Source organism: Equus asinus, chromosome 20 (genome assembly GCF_041296235.1).
Source record: "Equus asinus isolate D_3611 breed Donkey chromosome 20, EquAss-T2T_v2, whole genome shotgun sequence".
Classification (NCBI taxonomy): Eukaryota; Metazoa; Chordata; class Mammalia; order Perissodactyla; family Equidae; genus Equus; species Equus asinus.
The window spans coordinates 85,838,078-85,860,228 of NC_091809.1; the positions used below are offsets into that span (position 1 = coordinate 85,838,078).

At 39.9% G+C, this 22,151-nt stretch overlaps 1 protein-coding gene across 6 annotated transcripts in view; it reads right to left on the reverse strand.

The window, feature by feature from the left end:
• Window positions 1-10,579: 10,579 nt before the first annotated feature.
• Window positions 10,580-22,151, reverse strand: part of NUP98 (nucleoporin 98 and 96 precursor) — a 105,211-nt gene continuing 93,639 nt past the window's right edge. For all 6 annotated transcript variants that reach the window (XM_044752229.2, XM_044752225.2, XM_044752230.2 and 3 more), the window contains 5 exons: window positions 21,154-21,375; window positions 16,468-16,709; window positions 15,826-15,980; window positions 12,108-12,219; window positions 10,580-11,971 (listed from right to left, as the gene is read on the reverse strand). In XM_044752229.2, the coding sequence (XP_044608164.1) occupies window positions 11,754-11,971; window positions 12,108-12,219; window positions 15,826-15,980; window positions 16,468-16,709; window positions 21,154-21,375 (949 nt within the window). In that variant the 3' untranslated portion in view covers window positions 10,580-11,753. The remainder of the gene's footprint in view (window positions 11,972-12,107; window positions 12,220-15,825; window positions 15,981-16,467; window positions 16,710-21,153; window positions 21,376-22,151) is intronic.

Below are 22,151 nucleotides of genomic sequence, written 5' to 3' on the forward strand. Positions count from 1 at the left end.
CAGTGAGAGACTGAATACATCTGGGCAGGCTAGGTGCTCTGTGCCCAGCAAGCTCTCGCCTCCTGGTGGGAGTGGTGCTGAGCCTCAGGCTGCTCCAGGTGGCCCCACAAAGTAGGAGATGCAGCTCACATCCTCTCTTCTGAGTCCCCACAGCCATCCCAATCCAAGCCTCAAGGTTCTCCCTGTGCCCAGACACCACGGGCAGTAGTGGGTAGCAGGGAAAACACAGGCTTTAGAGTCACTTTCAGCTCTGTCTTGTGAGCTGTCTGACCGGGACAAGATCCTGAAACTCTCTGGGTTTCAGTTTTCTCAAATAGAATGATGGGATTAACAGTACTCGATGCGAAAGTTGTCATAAAGATGAAATGAGACAACTTGATCATGCAAGGCAAGTGCCTAGTACATTGCCTGATGCACAGTACATTCCCAACAGTGTTTGCACTATAATCCCAGTGAGTTAGTCAGGATATCTTTAGGAACACACACTTAGATTCACAAGCCCTCAGCCCCTGGCAACCACCATTCTACTTTCTGTCACTGTGATTTTGACTAAGTACCTCATACAAGTGAAATCATACAGCGTTTGTCTTTTTTGTGACAGGCTTATTTCTCTTTGCATAATGTCCTCAAGGTTCATCAAACTGTAGCATGTGTCAGAATTTCCTTCCTTTTTTCACATTGAATAATATTCTATTGTGTGTATATACCACATTTTGCTTATCCAGTCATGCCTCGATGGACACTTGGGTTGCTTCCACATTTTAACTGTTGCGAATGATGCTGCTGTGAACATGAGCATAAACTATCTCTTCAAGATTCTGCTTTCAGTTCTTTGGGGTATATACCCAAAAGTAGAATTGCTGGATCATGTGGTAATTCTATTTTTAACTTTTTGGGGAATCGCCACACTGTTTTCCACGGTAGCTGTACCATTTTACATTCCACCTCTGGTGTGCAAGGGTTCCAGTTTCTCCACATCCTCACCAACGTTTATTTTTTGTTTTTTGGCAGTAGCCATCCTAATGGATGTGAGGTGGTATCTTGTAGTTTTGATTGGCATTTCCCTAATGATTAGTGATAATGAACTTCTTCTCATGTGCTTATTGGCCATTTGTATATCTTCTTTGAAGAAATGTCTATTCAAGTCTTTTGTCCATTGTTTCATTGGGTTGTTTCTTTTTTTGTTGTTGAGTTCTCGGAGTTCTCTGTATATTCTGGATATTAATCCCTTTTCAGATATATGATTTGCAAATGTTTTCTCCCATCTCATGGGTTGACTTTTTACTCAATTGATAGTGTCGTTTAATGAACAAAATTTAAGAATATTTATGAAGTCCACTTTGTCTAGTTTCTCTTTTATTGCCTATGCCTTTGGTGTCATATCTAAGAAATCATTGCCAAACCCAATGTTGTGAAGCTTTTGCCCTATATTTTAAGAGTTTTATAGTTTTAGGTCTTACATTTATCTTTGATCTTACATTGATCTTTGATCAATTGACTTAATTTTTGTATATGGTTTAGATAAGGGTCCAACTTCTTTTCTTTGCATGTGGATATCCAATTTTCCAAGCACCATTGAAAAGACTGTCGTTTCCCCCATTGAATGTTCTTGGCATCCTTGTCAAAGATCATTTGACCATATATGCAAGGGTTTCTTCCTGGGCTCTGTAGTCTCTCCCATTGGTCTGTTTGTCTGTATTTATGCCAGTACTGCACTGTTTTGATTACTGTAGCTTTGTAGTAAGTTTTGAAATAAGGAAATGTAAGTCTTCCAGCTTTGCTCCTCTTTTTCAAGATTTTTTTGGTTATTCAGGGTTCCTTGAGATTCCATATGAATTTTAGGATAGATTTTTCTGTTTCTGCAAGAACTGTCACTGGGATTTTGATAGGAAATGCATTAAATCTGTAGATCACTTTGGATAGTATGGACATCTTAATAATAATCTTCCAATTCATGAACATGGGGTGTCTTTCCATTTGTGCCTATTTAGCTTCTTTCAGCAATGTTTTGTAGTTTTCATAAAATTTGGTGTACAAGTCCTTTGCCTCCTTGGCTCAGTTTATTCCAAGAATTTTATTTATTTTTTGATGCTTTTGTAAATGGAATTGTTTTCTTAATTTCTTTTTTGGATTGTTTATTGTTAATGTATAGAAAAGCAACTGATTTTTGTGTGTTGATTTTGTATCCTGCTACTTTGCTGAAATCATCTATTAGTTCTAGCAGTGGTTTTCTCTTTGTGTGTGTGTGTGTGTATGTGTAATCTTCAGGGTTTTCTACTTATAAGTTCATATCATCTGCAAACAGAGGTAATTTTACTTCTTCCCTTCCAATTTGGATGTCTTTTATTTGTCTTCCTTGCCTAATTGCTCTGGCTAGAACTTCCAGCACTTTGTTGAATAGATGTGGTGAAAGCAGACGTCATTGCCTTGTTCCTGATTTTAGAGGAAAAGTTTTCACTCTTTCACCATTGAGTATGATGTTAGTTATGGATTTTTCATATATGACTTTTATTACAATGAGGTAGTTTCCTTCTATTTGTAGTTTGTTGTGTGTCTTTATCATGAAAGGGTGTTGAGTTTTGTCAAGTGCTTTTTCTGCATCAATTGAGATAATTGTGTGTTTTTCCCCCCTTCATTCTGTTGATGTGGTGTATTACATTGATCAATTTTTGTATGTTGAGCCATTCTTGAATTCCAGGAATAAATGCCACTTGTTGATTTGTCTGTAATCCTGTTACTATGCTGCTGAATTTGGTCTGCTAGTATTTTGTTGGGGATTTTTCCTCTTTTTGCTTGAGGAAGATTGTTGCGGTGCTAACATCTGTGCTAGTCGTCCTCTATTTTGTATGTGGGATGCCACCACAGCATGGCTTAATGAGTGGTGTGTCCATGGTTGGGATCTGAACCTGTGTACCCCAAGCTGCTGAAGTGGAAAGCACAAACTTAACCACTATGCCACTGGGCCAGCCCCGCTTATAATCCTTTTTATTTCTGTAGATTTGTTAGTAAGGTCCCCACTTTCATTTCTGATTTTAGTGATATGATTTTTCTCTCTCTTGTTTTAGTCCATCTAGTTTAAAGGTTTGTCAATTTTGTTGATCTTTTCAAAGAACCAACTTTTGGTTTCATTGATTTTCTCTATTTTTGTACTCTCTATTTCATTTATCTCTCTGCTCTAATCTTCATAATTTCCTTCCTTCTGCTAGCTCTGGGTTTAGTTTGTTTTTCTTTTTCTAGTTCCTTAAGTTGTAAAGTTAGGTTTTTGATGTGAGATCATTCTTGTTTTTTTAATTTTATTTTTATTCTTTTTTAGGTATGCTTTTTGGTGAGGAAGATTGGCCCTGAGCTAACATCTGTTGCCATCTTCCTCTTCTTTTTTTTTCTCCCTGAAGCCCCAGTACATAGTTGTGTCATTCTCATTCTTCTATGTGGGATGCCGCCACAGCATGGCTTGACAAGCGGTATGTAGGTCTGCACCCAGGATCTGAACCAGTGAACCTCAGGCTGCTGAAGTGGAGCACACAAACTCAACCATTTGGCCATGGGGCCAGCCCCAGATCATTCTTGTTTCTTTCTTTCTTTTTTTTTTTTTTAAAGATTGGCACCAGGGCTAACAACTGTTGCCAAGCTTTTTTTTTTCTTTTCTGCTTTATCTCCCCAAATCCCCCCTGTACACAGTTGTATATCTTAGTTGCAGGTCCTTCTAGCTGTGGGATGTGGGATGCCGCCTCAACGTGGCCTGACGAGCGATGCCATGTCCGTGCCCAGGATCCAAACCCTGGGCCGCCGCAGCAGAGCACGCGAACTTAACCACTCGGCCACGGAGCCGGCCCCTCTTGTTTCTTAATGTAAGCATTTATAGCTATAAATTTCACCCTTAATACTGCTTTTGCTATGTCCCATACATTTTGATATGTTGTGTTTTTGTATTCATTCGTCTTTAAGTATTTTCTAGTTTTCCTTGTGATTTCTTCTTTGATCCATTGGTTAAGAGAGTATTGTTTAATTTCCACAAATTTGTGAATTTTCAAGTTTTTCTTCTGTCGTTGATTTTTAACTTCATTTCTTTGTGGTCAGAGACAATATTTTATATGACATCTGTCTTTTAAATTTTATTGAGACCTAATTTGTAGCCTAACGTATGGGCAACTTGGAGAATGTCCCGTGTGCACTGGGGAAGAATGTGTATGCTGTTGTTGTCAGTAGTGTTTTGTTTGTATCTATGAGATCTAGTTAGTTTATTGTGTTAAGTCTTCTCTTTCCTTTATCTTTTTTCCGGTTGTTCTATCCATTATTGAGTGGAGTATTGCAGTCTCCAACTATTATTGTACTGCTGTCATCAATTCTGTCCATTTTTGCTTCCATATATTTTGCTAGTCTCTCCTTAGGTGTGTAAATGTTTATAATTGTTATATATTCTTGCTGTATTGAACCTTTTATTAATATATTAATATCCTTGTTTCTTGTAACTTTGATTTAAATTCTATTTTGTCTGATATTCATAGAGCCGCTCCTGCTCTCTTTAGGTTACTGTTTACATGGAGTATCTTTTTCCATCCTTTCACTTTCAAAATATTTGTCTCTTTGGATCTGAAGTGAGTCTCTCATAGACAGTACAGTTGGATTATATGTTTTTACCCATTCTGCCAAACTCTGTCTTTTGATTGGGGAGTTTAATCCATTTAAAGTAATTACTCATCAGGAGGGACTTACTTCTGTCATTTTGCTATTTGTTTTCTATACGCCTTATAGCTTTTTTGTCCCTCATTTCCTGCATTACCCTCTTGTTTTCAGTTTAGTTGATTTTTTTGTAGTGAGATGTTTAAATTTCTTTCTCATTTCCTTTTGTACATATTCTATAGCTATTTGCTTTGTGGTTACTATGAGGATTACACATATCCTAAAGTTATAACACTCTAATTTGAATGTTTTATACCAACTTAACTTCAACAACATACAAAACCTTTACAGCTCTGTCTCCACCCCTTTCAGTTGTTAATGCTACAAAATTATATCTTTCTACATTATGTGCCTCAAGGCATAACTCGTAATTCTTTTAAATGCTTTAGTCTCTTCTATTATGTAGAAAACCAGTTTGGAGTTACAAACCAAAGTTACAATAATATTAGCTTTTAGACTAGTAATTTAAAATATATATATTGGTCTCTTAAATTATGTAGAAAACAAAAAGTGGAGTTACAAACCATTATCGTAAGTTAGTTTTTATAATTGCATGTGGATTCACCTTTATTGAGATCTTTATTTCTTCATACAGCTTCAAGTTACTGTCTAGTGTCTTTTGACTTAATCCTGCAGGTCTCCCTTGAGCATTTCTTGCAGACCAGGTCTAGTTGTAACAAACTCCCTCAGCTTTTGTTTATTTGGGAATGTCAGTTTCTCCCTCACTCTTGAAGGATGGTTTTGCTGGACATAGCATTCTTGGTTGACAGTTTTTTCTTTTGAACACTGACTATATCAGCCTCCTGCCTTCTGGCCTTCAAAGTTTCTGATGAGAAATCTGATGATCATATTGAGGAATGCTTGTATGTGACAAGTTGCTTCTCTCTTACTACTTTCAGATTCTTTATCTTTGGCTCTTGAAATTTGATTCTGTGTCTCAGTGTAGGTCTGTGAGTTCACCTTTCTTAGAATTTGTTGAGCTTCTTGGAAATTTACATTCATGTCTTTCATCAAATTTGAGAAGCTTTCAGTCATCATTTCTTCAAATAGTCTCTCTGCCCCTTTCTATCTTTCTCCTCCATCTGGGACTCCCACAGCGTGATGTTGGTCCACTTGATGGTGTCCCACATGTCCCTTAGGCTCTGTTCACTTTTCATCAATCTTTTTTCTTTCTCTTCCTCAGACTCAATAATTTCCGTTGTCCTATCTCCAAGTTCATTGATTTTTTTTTTTTGAGATTATCCCTGAGCTAACATCTGCCACCAATCCTCCTTTTTCTCAGGAAGACTGGCCCTGAGCTAACGTCCATGCCCATCTTCCTCTACTTTATACGTGGGACGCCTACCACAGCATGGCTTGCCAAGCGGTGGCATGTCCACACCCAGGATCCAAACCGGCAAACCCCACGCCGCCGAAGTGGAACGTGTGCACTTAAATGCCGTGCCACTGGGCCGGCCCCTGATTCTTTTGTCTGCTCAACTCTGCCTATGAGTCCCTTCAGTGAATTTTTTGTTTTAGTGATTGCACTTTTCAGATCCAGAATTTTTTAGTTTCTTTTGAGGTTTTTTATCTCTTTATTGATATTTCCATTTTGTTTATCCATTGTCTTCTTGACTTGCTCCACATCTTCCTTTAGTTCTTGGAGCATCATTCAGATAGTTGTTTTAAAGTCTTTGTCTAGTAGATCTGCCATCAGGTCTTTTTCAGGAAGTTTCTGTTGATTTTTCTCCTTTCAAATGGCCATATTTTCCTGTTTAGTTGTATGTCCTGTGATTTCTTGTTTAAAACTGGACATTCGAATATGATAATGTGGTGTCTCTGGAAATCAGATTTTTCCCTTTCCCCAGGGTTTGTTGTTTTTGTTATTTATTATTTTAATGATTGTCGGTTGTCTCTGTACCATGGATCAGCCTGAGGTGTAACCTTAAGGTCTTATTAGGTCTCTTCTGAGCCTTTCTCTGGGCATGTTTGGTCACTTTCTAACTTTCCCCGTATATGCAGTTGCTTTTGAATGTCCTAGACTTTAATGTCTGGTTCCCAAAGGGGGAAAAAGAGAAAAATGGAGGAAATACTTGCAAAACACATACATACCCAATAAAGAACTTGTATATATAGAGAACCTTCAAAACACAACTATAAGAAAACAACCTAATTTAAAGAAAGGCAAAACATCTGAACAGACACCGCACCAAAGAAGACATATAGGTGGCATTAGGTGATTAATGGCTAAACAAAACGTGGACTAGCCATACAATGGAATATTTAGCCACAAGAAGAGATGAAGTACTTTCACATGCTACAACATGGATAAACCTTGAAAGCACAATGCTCAGACAGACATCAAATTCCACATATTGTATGATTTCATTTATATGAAATGTCCAGAATAGGCAAATCCAGAGACAGAGAGTAGGTTGTTGGTTCCCAGGGCATGGGAGTGGAGGGAAATGGGGTCTAACTGCTAAGATACAGGGTTCACTTTTTTCTGAAAAGAAATGTTTTAGAATTAGAGGTATAGGTTGCACAACAATGGTGAATATACTAAAAACCACTGTAGTGTACACTTTAAAATGGTGAATTTCATGTTATGTAAAGTACATCTCAATTTTTAAAATGCCACAAAAATTTTTAAACAGGTCAATAGATATTTCTTAAAAAAAAAGAGGGGCCAGGCAGTTGCATAGTGGTTAAGTTCACCAGCTCTGCTTCAGCAGCCTGGTGTTCATGGGTTTGGATCCCAGACATGGACCTGCACACCGCTCATCAAGCCATGTAGTGGCAGTGTTCCACATATATAGTAGAGGAAGACTGACACAAATCTTAGCTCAGGGCCAGTCTTCCTCACCAAAAAGAAAAAAAAAAATGTGAGTGGACAATAAGCACAAAAAAGATGTGCAACATCATTAGTCATTGGGGAAGTGCAAATTAAAACTACAATTAGCTACCACTTCACACTCACTAGGATGACTGTAATAAAAACAATGGACAAGAACAAGTGGTGAGAATGTGGAGAAATCAGAACCCTTATACATTGTTGGTGTGAATGTAAAATGGTGCAGCTGCTTTGGACAATAATTTAGTGTAGAGTTACCATATGACCCAGCCAATTCCACTTCCAGGTATATACCCAAGAGATCTGAAAAATATGTCCAAACAAAAATTTGTACACGGGCTGGCCCAGTGGTGCAGCAGTTAAGTGCACATGTTCTGCTTTGGCAGCCCGGGGTTTGCCCATTCAGATCCCGGGTGCGGACATGGCACCGCTTGGCAAAGCATGCTGTGGTAGGCGTCCCACATATAAAGTAGAGGAAGATGGCCATGGATGTTAGCTCATGGTGTCTTCCTCAGCAAAAAAAAGAGGAGGATTCCCAGCAGATGTTAGCTCAGGGCTAATCTTCCTCAAAAAACCCAAAAACCAAAAGAATTTGTACACGAATGTTCATGGTAGCATTATTCATAATAGCCACAAGGTAGAAACAATTCAAATGTCACTAAACTGATGAATGTATACAATAAAATGTATAAATAAAATAAAATATCCATACAACAGAATATTATATGGCCATAAAAAAGACTGAAGTATTGGTACATGCTACAACATAGGTGAACCTTGAAAACACACTACGAAACCAGTCACAAAAGGTCACATATTGTGATTCTACTTATATGAAATGTCCAGAATAGGCAAATCTATAGAGACAGGAAGTAGATTAGTAGTTGTATAGGGCTGGAAAGATTGGGGAATGATGGCTAAAGGCTACAGGGTTTCTTTTTTGCGATGATGAAAATGTATTTTTATTTCCATTTTACAAATGAGGCACAGGAATAACTTACTCAAGATTCCATAGCATATACCAATGGACCTGGGATTTGAACATAGATAGTTGGGGTAAAGAGTCCATTCCTTTCTATACTACAACTATACTGCATCTTTTAAAAATAAAATATAAGTATGTGTAATGTGATTTCCAGAAATAAGAATATTTGAAAAGTGTAATGAAAGAACAAGAGGACTATCAAAAATTAGCAGGTAGATTTAAAAAGTAACCACATAACTAACTGAAGTTAATAATATTAAAATTAACAGATTAGACACAGATGAAGAGAACTAGTGAATTTTAAGAAAGATCTGAAGAAATTACCTAAATACAATCCAGGGAGACAAAATGAAAGAAATTAGATTAGGAAACAGAAGAGAGAATGTGAAGGTTAAACATATATTAAATCAGAATCTCAGAAAGAGAAAATAGAATGGGGAGAGTCAGTATTCAAGATATAATGGCTGCGAGGGGAAAGAGAGGAACAAAAAACAGGGAACAAACAGAAAACAAATAATAAAATGTTAAGCCTAAACTAAAACTTACCAATGTTTACGTTAAATGTAAATGGCCTAAACAAACCAATTAAACAGCAGAGGTCTGTAATATACTTTGTGTGTGTGTGTGTGAAGAAGACTAGCTCTTAGCTAACATCTGTTGCCAATCTTCCTCTATTTTGCTTGAGGAAGATTGTCACTGAGCTAACATGGGTACCAATCTTCTGGTTTTTGTATGTGGGATGCCGCCACAGCATGGCTTGATGAGCAGTGTGTAGGTCCACGCCCAGGATCTGAACCCAGGAACCCCAGGCCACGAAAGCAGAGCATGTGGACTTAACCACTATGCCACTGGGCTGGCCTGTAAAGATACTTTTAAGAGAATGAAAAGACAGCACTAGAGTCTGGGACAAAATATTTACAAGTTATGTATTCAACAAAGAATTTGTATCCAGAATACATAACCACATCAAATTTTTAAATGAGCAAAAAATTTAAAAAAGAAAAAAAAACCATCACCAACTACACACAGAAAAGAAAAAAGTGGTTAAAGTACTTGGATAGCCACTTAATCAAAGAAGAGATAAGGACTGCAAATAAACACATGAAAAGTAGTCAACATATTTATGACAGAAATTAAAATCTCAGTGAGATACTACTACATATTTATTAGCATAGCTAAAATAAAAAATACTAACAGTACCAAGTGCTGGAGAGGTTGTGAAGCTACTGTAACTTTCATACATTGATTGTGGGAATACAAAATGGTACAGCCACACTGGAAAATGGTTTGGCAGTTTCTTGTAATGCTGTACATACACTTACCATATGGCCCAGGAATCTCATGCCTAAAGAAGTAACAACTTTTATGGTCACACAAAAACTCATGCATGAATGTTTATAAGCAGCTCAATACATAACTGCCAAAACTGTAAACAAACAGAATGTCCTTCAATGAGTGAATGGATAAACAAATGGTGGCACATCCAGACAATGGAATATTTTATTATTCAGCGCTAAGAAGAAATGAGCTATCGGGCCAGTCTGGTGGCGGCATAGTGGTTAAGTTCATGTGCTCTGCTTCAGTAGCCCGGGATTTGAGGCTCAGATCGCAGGCACGGACCTACACACAGCTCATCAAACTATGCTGTGGAGGTGTCCCACATACAGAATGGAGGAAGACTGGCACAGATGTTAGCGACAATCTTCCTCAAGCAAAAAGAGGAAGACTGGCAACAGATGTTAGCTCAGGGCCAATCTTCCTCACAAAAAATTTAAAAAACAAAAGATGAGCTATTAATCTATGAAAAAATACGGAGGGGCCTTAAATGAATACTGATAAGTGAAAGAAGCCAATCTGGGAACCCAAGTGAATAAATATATGTAAGGCATTCAGGATTAATCAATAATCTCAACTCTTTCACCCCTAAATTGGCTCTTATAAATCTAGCCTTTGATCTGTATCCCAGTTTAGCACCAAATTGTTCTCTCTTTAACCCATGGCCCATCTCCCTTTAGATTGCAAATCAAAAAAGTCCACCATAAAGCTCTTTGGGGCAAGAAAGGGAAAGGCAATACCAGGAATGCTATAAACATTTCATTTTATTTATTTTTTTTAAGAAAGTAGCTTCAGAAAAAGAGGAAAATAATCTAGATCATTTATTTATATATATATATACTTTTTAATAAAAACCTTTACATAATCTTCATGCATAAAGACCCAGGGATGGCCATGTTGTCTGTGACAGCCCTAACACCAGATGTCTCAGGCTGTTACCCAGGGCTCCCCATACTGGCAGCAGTGTAATGAAGGCCCTCTGCCTGCCCCTACAGCCCAGCTCCTTGCCTGCCTCAGTGATGGTTTTACCTTCTGGGACTGTAGACAGACGGTGAGAAATGCTTTGGGCTAGAAAGGATCAGGGAGGGCTATGCAACCTGTCACGTTTTATCCAAACTCTTCAAGCAAATCCAGACAGGAGGCTTAGAAAGATGACTGAAAACCAGGGACCATACTGAATTCCGAGAGCTTCCCAGAAACATGAGATCTGTGACCAACGGCTCTAGCACATGGTAATAGGGAAGGTCTGGTGTTAATGGAACATTCAAGGCAGGAACAAACAAGCCTTGAAGATCCATCTCTCTATGGGAGGAACTCACTTTTACCCTAAATGAGTCAGAAAGACCCTGTTCTGGTTCCTAACTCAGTCCAACCCTCTTTTGACTCTAAAACTCAGTGTTAACTAATCAACCAACTTACGAGACAAATTCTCCTTCCTTCTGTATAGTTCATCTGTTAAGGAAGGACAGTCCTAGATCAACACATTTGTCCCATCACCTGTCCCATTCCTTCTAAAGAGTCCTAGTATAGAAGGGCTAGGGCAGGAGTAGGGTAGCAGGTTAGCACGGAGGGTCACAAGATCCAGAATGGCTGACAGTGGAAGACGATTCCCTGGTTCTTTGGGGGGATTCTGTCAATGGTGCTTTATTGACCATTTTTAAAAAGAAAATGAAATGAATGGCCTTGAGGATGGTAAAAAGAAATTTGGCTCCTTTTTTGGGTTCCAAAAGCCCTTACACTATGTTCAGTATTATGAAAAGCCCTGAACAAGTGGAGGATGCTGCTTGTGGCAGCAGGAAGGAAGGGTGGATTTCACAGCCAACCCAAAGAATGGCAAACACTGCCAATCAACTCAATGCAGGGGACCTCTGTGTGGTGAGTGTGAATGAGCATGTGAGTGTGGTGGGAGGAGCCCAAGGCTCACTGGCTCCCAACAGTCAGTTCTCGCAGGTAGGACTGTGTGAGGCTGCGCAGTTCCTCCAAGGCATAGTCCTCAGGCATGGGAAGCCGGCCAATGTGGGGAGCCAACAGGCGCAAAGGAACTCGCTGAGGATCTGGCGTTGAGTCAGATGTTGTATCAGGGGCATGCTGAAGGCTCAGTACCACACGTAGGAGGTTGGCTACACGTTTGGCCATGTCTGGAGAGAAAAAGTGGAATGAGCATCAAGAATGGAAGGGTGGGAATAGGGGGCAATGGGGCAGCGTGGGGTATGTGTAATAATCATAAAGACAGGAAGCAAGTAGGCAGGAAGTGGGGAGAGGCTAGAGGCTTACCTGATTGAGCCAGGCGGTCCTTGGCATTGTAGCACTGGATCTGCTCTATCCGGTTGCACAGAGAGGTCACTTTGCTGTGTAACTGCTCCAGCTCATAACCTGTGCAATCCACCTACCAAGAAGCAGAGAAACCAATCAGGCCAAGAGGAGCTCCTGTCACCTTAATTGTACCCACAGACTGACTAGGCAAAACTCTGACACAAGAGTGAGGTGACAGAGGGAAAAACCCAAGAAGTTGCCTGGCAGTGCTATGTCACCACCATTCAGCCTAGTCACTGAGGACAAGTCACACCCTTAGCAGTAATACACAACAGGAAAGTAAGAAAGAGTGCAGAGTCTTGGACTGAGCAGGTCTTGAGATTACCACTCATGAGCCATGCAACTAGCAAGCTTTAACATGGCACCAAAAATCTAGATAAATCTGGATTCAGAGAGATGGTATGACTTCTTAAGAGCACACAGTAAGAGCCCAAATTAGCATTTAATTTAGGTCTCCTGACTCCAAATTCATAGCCCTTTCTAAAATACAGTAGGGCCCTCTTCTCACTGTATCTCCTCCTCTCCCACTCCTAAGGCTCTAATTGCCATCAATGTGATGATGACTCCTAAATTTTTATCTCTAGCCTAATATTCCAATCTTTGATTCCCCATCCCAGGGTCATTGTCCTAGGTCAGCTTACCATTACTTCTCATCTGAAATATCTTAAGAGCTCGATAACTGTCTTTATTGTGATCCCCTCTGCATCCTTTTTCTACCATACTGTAGCCAGAGGAATTATTCATTACTTACATTATGAATACTTTCCAGCAGCATCTTATCCCCATTTGTCTCAAATGACTCTTGGTTAGCCCCCCTTTCTCCAACTCTTACATTAACCCCCGCCTATTTACTAAGTCTTCCATCACCTCCTCCTTCTCCAAAAGGCTCACTCAACGCTTCCAAGAAGTATTTCTCATTGAATATACTTTTGGGGGGCTTTGCAGAGTCTATCATTTAATATCTATACAGTACTGTCCTTTTTATCTGCCAGAATTCAGTCTTTACCTTCACTTTAAAAAGTGGTAAACAAGATAAGACAAGGTCTTTGCTCTCATAAAACTTAGGGACAGAAAATAAAGAAACAATATCAGATAGTAATAAACCTTGAACAATCACAAGCCATGCAGATAATTCAAACAGGGTGATGTGGCAGAGACAAACTGAATGGCTACTTCAGCCTGGGGGATCAGAGAAAGCCTTCCTTGAGGAAGGTCATATCTAAGTGAAGACCTGACAAAGAGAGGGTCAAGCTTTCCAGGCAAAGAGAACAGCTTAAAACCCCCTAAGGTGGGAATGCAAAGGAAGTTTATGTGGTGAAATGGGGGGTAAAGCAGAGGGTAGAGGAAGAGAAAACCGGAGACGTTTTATATAGCAGGGGATCATAACTGGGGGCCCTTAGAATTCAAAGGGTCTGTGAACTTGGACTAGGAAAAATAAAATCTTTATTTTTACTAACTTTTAACTAAAAATCAGCATTTAATTATTAATGTAGATATCAGCAGTAACTGTGACTTTGTCATCAACAGAAATTACAGCGACTTTTGTATCACATTTCCGTTAATGATTTTTAAATATAGTACTTCAAAATTACAGTAGTTAGTAGATCTACTGTTAGAGCTTGTTATTTAAGATGTTAATAAAGCACTTATTACTTACTGAAAGTTTTTAATATTTTGATAACTGTATTTTAATATAGTTGGTTTCCTTTGTAATCCTATGTATTTAAATTTTATGTATTTAAAAATATCAGAGGTCCATTCATGGGCTTCCCCCAACTGCCATGGGGGTTCATCGCTCAAAAAAAGTAAGAATTATTGACGAAGAGCATCTAAGACTTGCTAAGGAGCACTTTATTCTAAGTGAGATGAGAAGCCACTGGGAGGTTTCAGACAAACGAGTGAGATAACATGCTTTGTGCACTAGAAAGATGACTCTCATTGCTGTGAGGAAATGAATCGTAGAGGAACAAGAGTAGAAGCAGGGCGACCGATCAGGTGGCAACCACAGCAGTCCAGGTGAGAGAGGTCTGTGGCTTCACCACATCTACACGGCTCCCCTTTGCACTCCATACTCCAAAACCACTGAAGCTAGTAAAAGTTCCCTGGAAGCACTACGATCTCTCTGATCTCCAGACTTCTACTCCTGTTGTTCTCTCTGCTGAAGCACTCTTCCCCCACTCAGCCTTCCTTTTTCATCCCTAAGAATTTAGATGTCACCTAGAAAGCCTGTCGACTCCCGCAGACTGGATTAGGTACTCTGTGTATGCGCTGCCATACAGCACTCTACTTAATCCCTACACTTATCATATGATAGTCATTGCTGGTATACCTGTATATATCTTCTCCACCAAAATTATTACTTTGGTAAGGGCAGAACACATACTGTTTACCTTTATATCCCCCAAATCCACCAGTGCTTGGCACATGGTAGGTTCTCAGTAACTACGGTTGTGTAAATAAATTAATTTGCAACTAGAATAGGGTTTCTTCAGGGATCATGCTCTTAATCCATCCTAAAAGTGCAGCAAATACTGAATTATGCATATTAACGTGCCATGCTCTGTGCTAGTAGTTGGGACTTTTGATGAGGATAATAAAAGATAATTATTAAGCATTTAATATGTTATGTGGTCTGCTAAACACTTTATGCATATATCTTTGTTATAACTCTGTCAGATGTCTACTAAAATCTGTGACCCCCTACCCCCCTTTCTTCAGGTGAGACAAAGAGAGGTTAATTAACTTTCTCAAGGTCACATAGCTAGTGAGTGTGAGAGCCATGAATTGAACCTAACAGTGTGACTCTAGAACTTGACTTTTACCCTCTACACTCTATTGCCTTTAACCTTAAAATAAAGAAGATCTCCCCCAAAGGAGCTTATGGCAACCTGAAGACAGATGTGGATAAGTAACTACAACATGGTCATGTACGCTAGTAGAAAAAGGTACCAAGTGTCTTGGTAGTAAAAAAGAAAGGGCAATTAACTCTTCCTAGGGGAAAAGCAGAGCTAAGTAGGACTTACAGCAATTGAGATCGTAAAGGATGAGGATGAGTGTGACAGTTAAAAAGCGGAATAAAACAAGGTTTGCTGGAAACAGCATGAGTAAGGTAGTGAGAGAAGAAGAGGCTGGTGAGGCTGGACCGTGAGGTGAGAGTGGCAGGAGTTGAGGCGGACTGAAAGGGAAAAGCCTCTACAAGGGCTTGAATCCTATGTTAATGAGTGTGCTCTTTGTGCTGTAAGTAATGGAGACCTATATTATGACAATCATGACCGACACAAGATATTTTAATGAAGACTAAAACAAAATACTTCCAATTTTAAAACATGCCAAATGATATATATGAAACAACTGTCCTCACGAAATCTATGACCTTACTGTATCTCTCACCTCTGAGCTTCTCACTCAAACTAGGGCTGGGCAAGGGGAGGAGACTGACTAGGGACAAGCCCCAGGAATGTCTATTGCACAGATTACTTGGTAATAAACACACAAAGTATTTTTAAGTTTTCATACAGCTGTCAAAATGGCTACATCAAATTAGCCTCATCAAAAGATCCCTCCTGTACTGAGAGTGCTCTCTCTGCCAATGAGGTTTTCAAGTGGTGCTCAGGCCTTTTGAGGTCTCTAAAGGCCAAGGAAAAGGAAAACCAGGCAGTGGTTTAAAGAACTGGGGTACCTGCTGTACATGGTGGAGCATTTCAATGACCTGAATATAGTCCAGGTAAACAAGCCCAGATGTTTCCCAGTCCTGAATCAGGCTGCTGCGCTCTGGAGGTGCCAGGTCTTCCAAGAACCCCTTCAGGTAGTCATAGTTCTCATTAATGATGGCATCTGAAAAAACAAAATATTGAGCACTATGTCTGCACAAGTATATGGTTCCCAAAAATACACAGAAGACATGGCAGAAATCCAAGACAGGAAGGGGAAATAATGTTGGGTCAGACTTGAAAATTACAAGTAGATATTTTAGAATTCTCCAAAGAAAAATGTGAAGAATTTCTGGCTTGAGTTCCCCAAACAGATATATCTGGTATTGTTGAATAAAATTCCCTAAACAAAGAAAGAGCTTAACATAATTAGTGCATATCAAGAATATTCCTGGCAAATGGTAACTTAACGATATTGCTGTCTACTTCTGCCCCTTTAGCTCCCCATCCTGGCCATGCCTCTTCTGCACAGAGAGCTCTTCCAAAGTGAGATCTGATTCAAATAGGCCATGTCCCATACTAAGTATCATCTCTGGCCTGGCTCATAGGGTTCAGAGGTTGAAGAATTTGGGTGATTCCAGGAGACATAGGCCCTAGTCTGAAGCACTCACCAGAAGCTAAGTGCCTGATGACGAGTTTGTGGCAACGGTTCCAGTGCCCAGCTTTAAATAAATAGAGGGCCTCCAAGTGCTTGTTGGACTCCATGTGTGCTCGCACCGCTTTGGCCTCATGGATCCACTCAGCAGGCACACAAAGCTTCTGGGTCAGGAAAGTCTCCTTAGCCCAAGATTCAGGGGTCTCCAATAGTTGGCAGTGTCGGGTAAGCAGCTCTCGAACAGCCTTCTCACGCATGCTACAGAAAGATAAATTGGAATAAATCCCAGCCTCATTGATGCAGAAGGCTGCCTCAGACAGCTCCGAGTGGCCCCTGGGGCAGTCTGTCAAACTGCAGATCTTGACCCTTAGTGGATCACTTTAAACTTGACTAAAAAAAAATCAAAAGCCATCACACCAGATTTTTTTAAATGAAATACAACAGAAAGTATCTAAGTGCATTACAGGCATACCTTGTTTTATTGTGCTTTGCTTTACTGTGCATGGCAAATACTGCATTTTTTACAAATTGAAGGTTTGTGGCAACCCTGTGTCAAGCAAGACTGTTGGTGCCATTTTTCCAACAGCATTTGCTCACTTTGTGTCTCTCTGTCACATTTTGGCAATTCTCTCAATATTTCAAACTTGTTCATTATTATTACATTTGTACGGTGATCTATGATCAGTAATCTTTGACGTTACTACTGTAATTGTCTTGGGTTGCCATGAACCATGCCCGTATAAGACAGTGACCTTAATTGATAAATGTTGTGTGGGTTCTGACTGCTCCACTGACTGGTCATTTCCCTGTCTCTTTCTCTCTCCTTGAGCCTCCCTATTTCCTGAGACACAACACTACTGAAATTAGTCACCCTACAATGGCCTCTAAATGCTCAAGTGAAAGGAAGAGTCGCACATCTCTCACTTTAAATCAAAAGCTAGAAATAATTACACTTATTGAGAAAGGCAGGTAGAAAGCTGAGATAGGCCCCAAGCTAGGCCTCTTGTGCCAAACAGTTTGTCAGGTTGTGAATGCAAAGGAAAAGTTCTTGAAGGAAATTAAAAGTGCTGCTCCAGTGAACAGACAAATGATAAGAAAGTGAAACAGCCTTATTGCTGACATGGAGAAGTTTCAGTAGTTTGGAGAGAAGATCAAACCAGCCACAACATTCCCTTAAGCAAAAGCCTAATCCAGAGCAAGGCCCTACCTCTATTCAGTTCTATGAAGGCCGAGAGATGTGAGGAAGCTGCAGAGGAAAAGTTTGAAGCTAAAAGTTTGTTAGCTCAGAGGTTGGTTCCTGAGGTTCAAGGAAAGAAGCCATCTCCATAACGTAAAAGTACAGAGTGAAGCAGCAAGCGCTGATGTAGAAGCTGCAGCAGGTTATCCAGAAGATCTAGCTAAGATCATCAATGAAGGCGGCTACACTAAACAATGGATTTTCAGTGTAGATGACACAGCTGTATATTGGAAGAAGATGCCACCAATGACTTTCATAGCTAGAGAGAAGTCAACACCTGGCTTCAAAGCTGCAAAGGACAGGCCGACTCTCTTGTTAGGGGCAAATGCAGCTGGTGACTTTAAGTTGAAGCCAATGCTTATTTACCATTCTGAAAATTCTAGGATCCTTAAGAATTATGCTAAACCTACTCTGCCTGTGCTCTATAAATGGAACAAAAAAGCCTGGATGACAGCACATCTGTTTATAACATGATTTACTGAACATTTTAAGCGCACTGTTGAGAGCTACTGCTCAGGAAAAAAGTGGAGGAAGTAACTGCAGATGTGGTAGAAATAGCAAGAGAACCAGATTTAGAAGTGGAGCCTGAAGACATGACTGAATTGCTGTAATCTCATGATAAAACTTTAATAGATGAAGATTTGCTTTTTATGGATGAACAAAGAAAGTGGTTTCTTGAGATGCAATCTACTCCCGGTGAAGATGCTGTGAAGATTGCTGAAATGACAATAAAGGATTTAGAATATTATATCAACTTAGTTGATAAGGCAGCAGTAGGGCTGGACAGGACTGACTCCAATTTTAAAAAGAATTCTGCTATGGGTAAAATGCTACCAAACAGCATGGCATGTTACAGAGAAATCGTTCATGAAACGAAGAGTCAATCATTGATATGTGGCAAACTTCATTGTTGTCTTATTTTAAGAAATTGCCACAGAGGCCAGCCCCATGGCATAGTGGTTAAGTCCAGAGTGTTCTGCTTTGGTGGCCTCAGTTCAAGGGTTCAGATGCTCGGCGTCGACCTGTACCACTTGTTGTCAGCCATGCTGAGGTGGCGACCCACATATAAGGTAGAGGAAGACTGGCAGAGATGTTAGCTCAGGGCTAATCTTCCTCAAGCAAAAAAAGAGGAAGATTGGCAAGATGTTAGTTCAGGGCTAATCTCCCTCAGCAAAAAAGAAAAAAAAAAAAAACTGCCACAGCCACCTCAGCCTTCAGCAACCACCACCCTGATCAGTCAGCAGCCATCAACATCAAGGCAAGACTCTCCACCAGCAAAAAGAAGACCACAACTCGCTGAAGGCTCAGAAGACGTTTAGCATTTTTTGGCAATAAAGTATTTTTAAGTTCAGGTATGTACATTTTTTAAGGCATAATGCTATTTATTGCTCATTTAATAGACTACAGATAGTATAACCATAACTTTTCTATGCACTGGGAAGTAAAAAATTTTTGTGATTCACTTTATTGTGATATTTGCTTTATTGTGGTGGTCTGGAACTGAACCTGCAATATCTCCAAGTTATGCCTGTACATTTTCATGGTCAAAAAAAATCTGAAAACTAATACTCTAGGGAAGTTTGCTTAGTGATGAGAAAAGGCTTTCCTCACTAGGATCTCTGCATTATTTTCTTTTTACAAATAGGAGATCAAGGACTGGAACAGGGGAATCCCATACAGAGCAGTCCTCTGCAGTTCATTCCTAACCTTCTCCCTTCCCTTTCTCCCACATGGTTAGCACAAGTAAGCAAAGTAGTTTTTAAAGGTAAGGTCTCTTCCAGGTCTTTTTTTTTCCCCTCTCAAAGCCATCAGCCTTCCTAATTCATTTTCTCTCTACCTCCAGATTTAGGTTAAACTCACTCTTTCTGCTCTGAAGGCCTCTTAAGGAGAGTCCTTTTCTGTCTGGGCTAAGGGACTAGCCATTTTAATTTCAGATCAAAACTATTCTCCTCATCTCAGATTCTTTTCGGAACTCCTAGGCTTTTCAAGGACTCCCAGGCTTTTCAGGGACTTCCAATCTCATAACAACTGCCCTCTCCTCCCACCCAGCCAACAGGATCTGCTTCTCCACAGCCAACTCAATCACGTCATCCTATCAGCCAGATTTTTACCACGTGAAATTTCCCATGAGTGTGTTTAAATAAACTCAAAGTTAAAGCCTGGGGTCATTCTGCTTCCTGGTAAGGGAGAAGAGGAAAGACATTCTTTAAAAGGAAGACTGTGCTTAATGCTTTATACTTTCACTCCTTTAATCCCACAATCACCTTTGAATAAGGATCAATATAATGATTTTATAGATTACAAAACTGAGGGTTGGAGAGTGTCTTTACCCAAAATCAAAAGTGAGTAAGCTTTATCCTAGGTAAAAGTGAGTACACAGTTATCTAGAATTTAGGCAGGTCTAACTATAAACTCAACTTATTTCCACACCATACAACATGACAGTGCAGCACAGTGACTAAGAGCATAGACTCTGGGTATCTTGAGTTGGAAGCCTCACCCTGCCATTTACTAGCTATGTAACCTTGAGCAAAAGTTATTTAATCTCTCTGTGCCTTGGGATGCTCATCTGTAAAACAAAGACAGTAAGAGTGTCTATCTCATAGATTTACTATAAGCATTAAATGAGTTAATGTATGTACTTAGGACAGAGTATAAACATACGTAGAAGCACTATATAACAAAGTACTACATAAATGCTTGTATTTTTTTTTTTATCATTGTAATGCCACGCTGCTACCATTAACAAAAAAACAAAAACCTCCAACTTTATCTCATTCACAGCATGGAGAAAAGGCGTTTCTCTGGTTCTCTTAAGACACAGAACCAAAACATTACTCATCTAAGTAAGGTTGTATTGGTAAATACAATACTATCAAATACTGCCCTTTAAGGGTATGGGTGGGTGATGGGAAGGGAAGGCCAGAGAGGGAGAAAGCCAGAAGTAAGAGAAAAAGCAGGGGCCTCCCTGCCAACCCATTACATCACTCCATGGATCTACTGAGGCAGCTCAGCCAGCACTACTTATGTGTAATTGTAAACATGCCACATTCAAGTAAATCTTTGCCTAAGTTAACGGGGTTTCTCCACCTGGGCATATCCTTCCCTTTCCATTTAATTATTTCCTGTTCCAATTTACAAGTTCTTTGAATCTTATCTCTAGAAAGATTCACAGAGATTCTGCAGTTTACAGAGGTCTCTTCTCTCTTCTCAGGCTACTGAGAAGCCTTATGTTAAATAGCACAATTTGGCACTTAATCAAAGGCAGTCTCATTTCTAACTTGTTCACATGAATATGGACACAGTCTGGGCTGCAGGTTAAACTGTCTTAAGGTTTATCACAAGGCTGGACCCAAAATACACTCTAAACACTTACTTGCTGAACTGAACCCTAAGAGACTGATCCCTTTGGCATTGCCCTGTAGTGCTAGATGCACCCAGTAGGTCTGATGGCTTCTCACTCACCTTGAGTTGTCAATGTGCAGGAGGACAAAGATGGCCCACTCCCAGAGCCCCTCACTTTCCAGTTGGCCAGCATAACTGGCCTGCAGCACACCCTCACACTGCTCTGAGAGGTGGGTGTAGTTAAGAGCCCTCAGCACCTCCCACAAGTGCCAGCTTAGGCGGTAGTCCAAAGGATCTGCTGTTATGCTTCGAGGCTCCAGGAGCTGATTAAGATCATAATGTCTGCAAAGGAGAATGTGCTGAGAGTTACCATTTCATACATACAGCAGACGTCCTGCACTGAACAGGTCAACTGTTCTGGCCATGGCTTAGAAGACAATAAAGGTAGACATCTGTGAGCAGAAGCATTATAGGCCTCACAGTCTCCCTCTAAGACTGTTTTGTATCAATCTACTTCTAGGTTTAACCAGATGATAGATCCTACCAAAAAAGAAGGCACCTTCTCTTCTGTGGCTGTGTATTCAGTACGTTTGCTGGTATTTGTTCGGCCTATATATTTTACCATCCTGATACAGGGAGTCTCCACAACTCTCACCCTTCCATTCCTTCGTTACAGTGTCGATTACTTTTCTTAACCATTTAAAAAACAAATTTACCCTAGTATCTTTCAGATTGTTCTACACCTGAAGTTGTTAAAGTGATAATTCTATTTGTTTGAACAGCTAACTAGTCTTCATGATGGTTATTTCCTTCACTGGCTTGTAATTTTTACCTTTGATTTTGTCTACAGTAGGTATTATTCTTTATATAGAAATTCAGGTGCCCTGAGTTTTGAAAGCATCCCTACACAGACAGTTGCTTTTTCTTCTGCTAGGGGCCCCAAGGATTTCAATGGTCCTGGACCAGTTTATGTGTTAAGTTCTTAGCTTGTAATTCCCAGATCCTAAGAACAGTATAAACTGAGATCCCACACCTGCAAGTTCTAAAGATCTGGGGCTTAGATTACTGACCACTAACTTTTCCCTTCACCAAGGATCCCAGACATTTTACAACTTCCT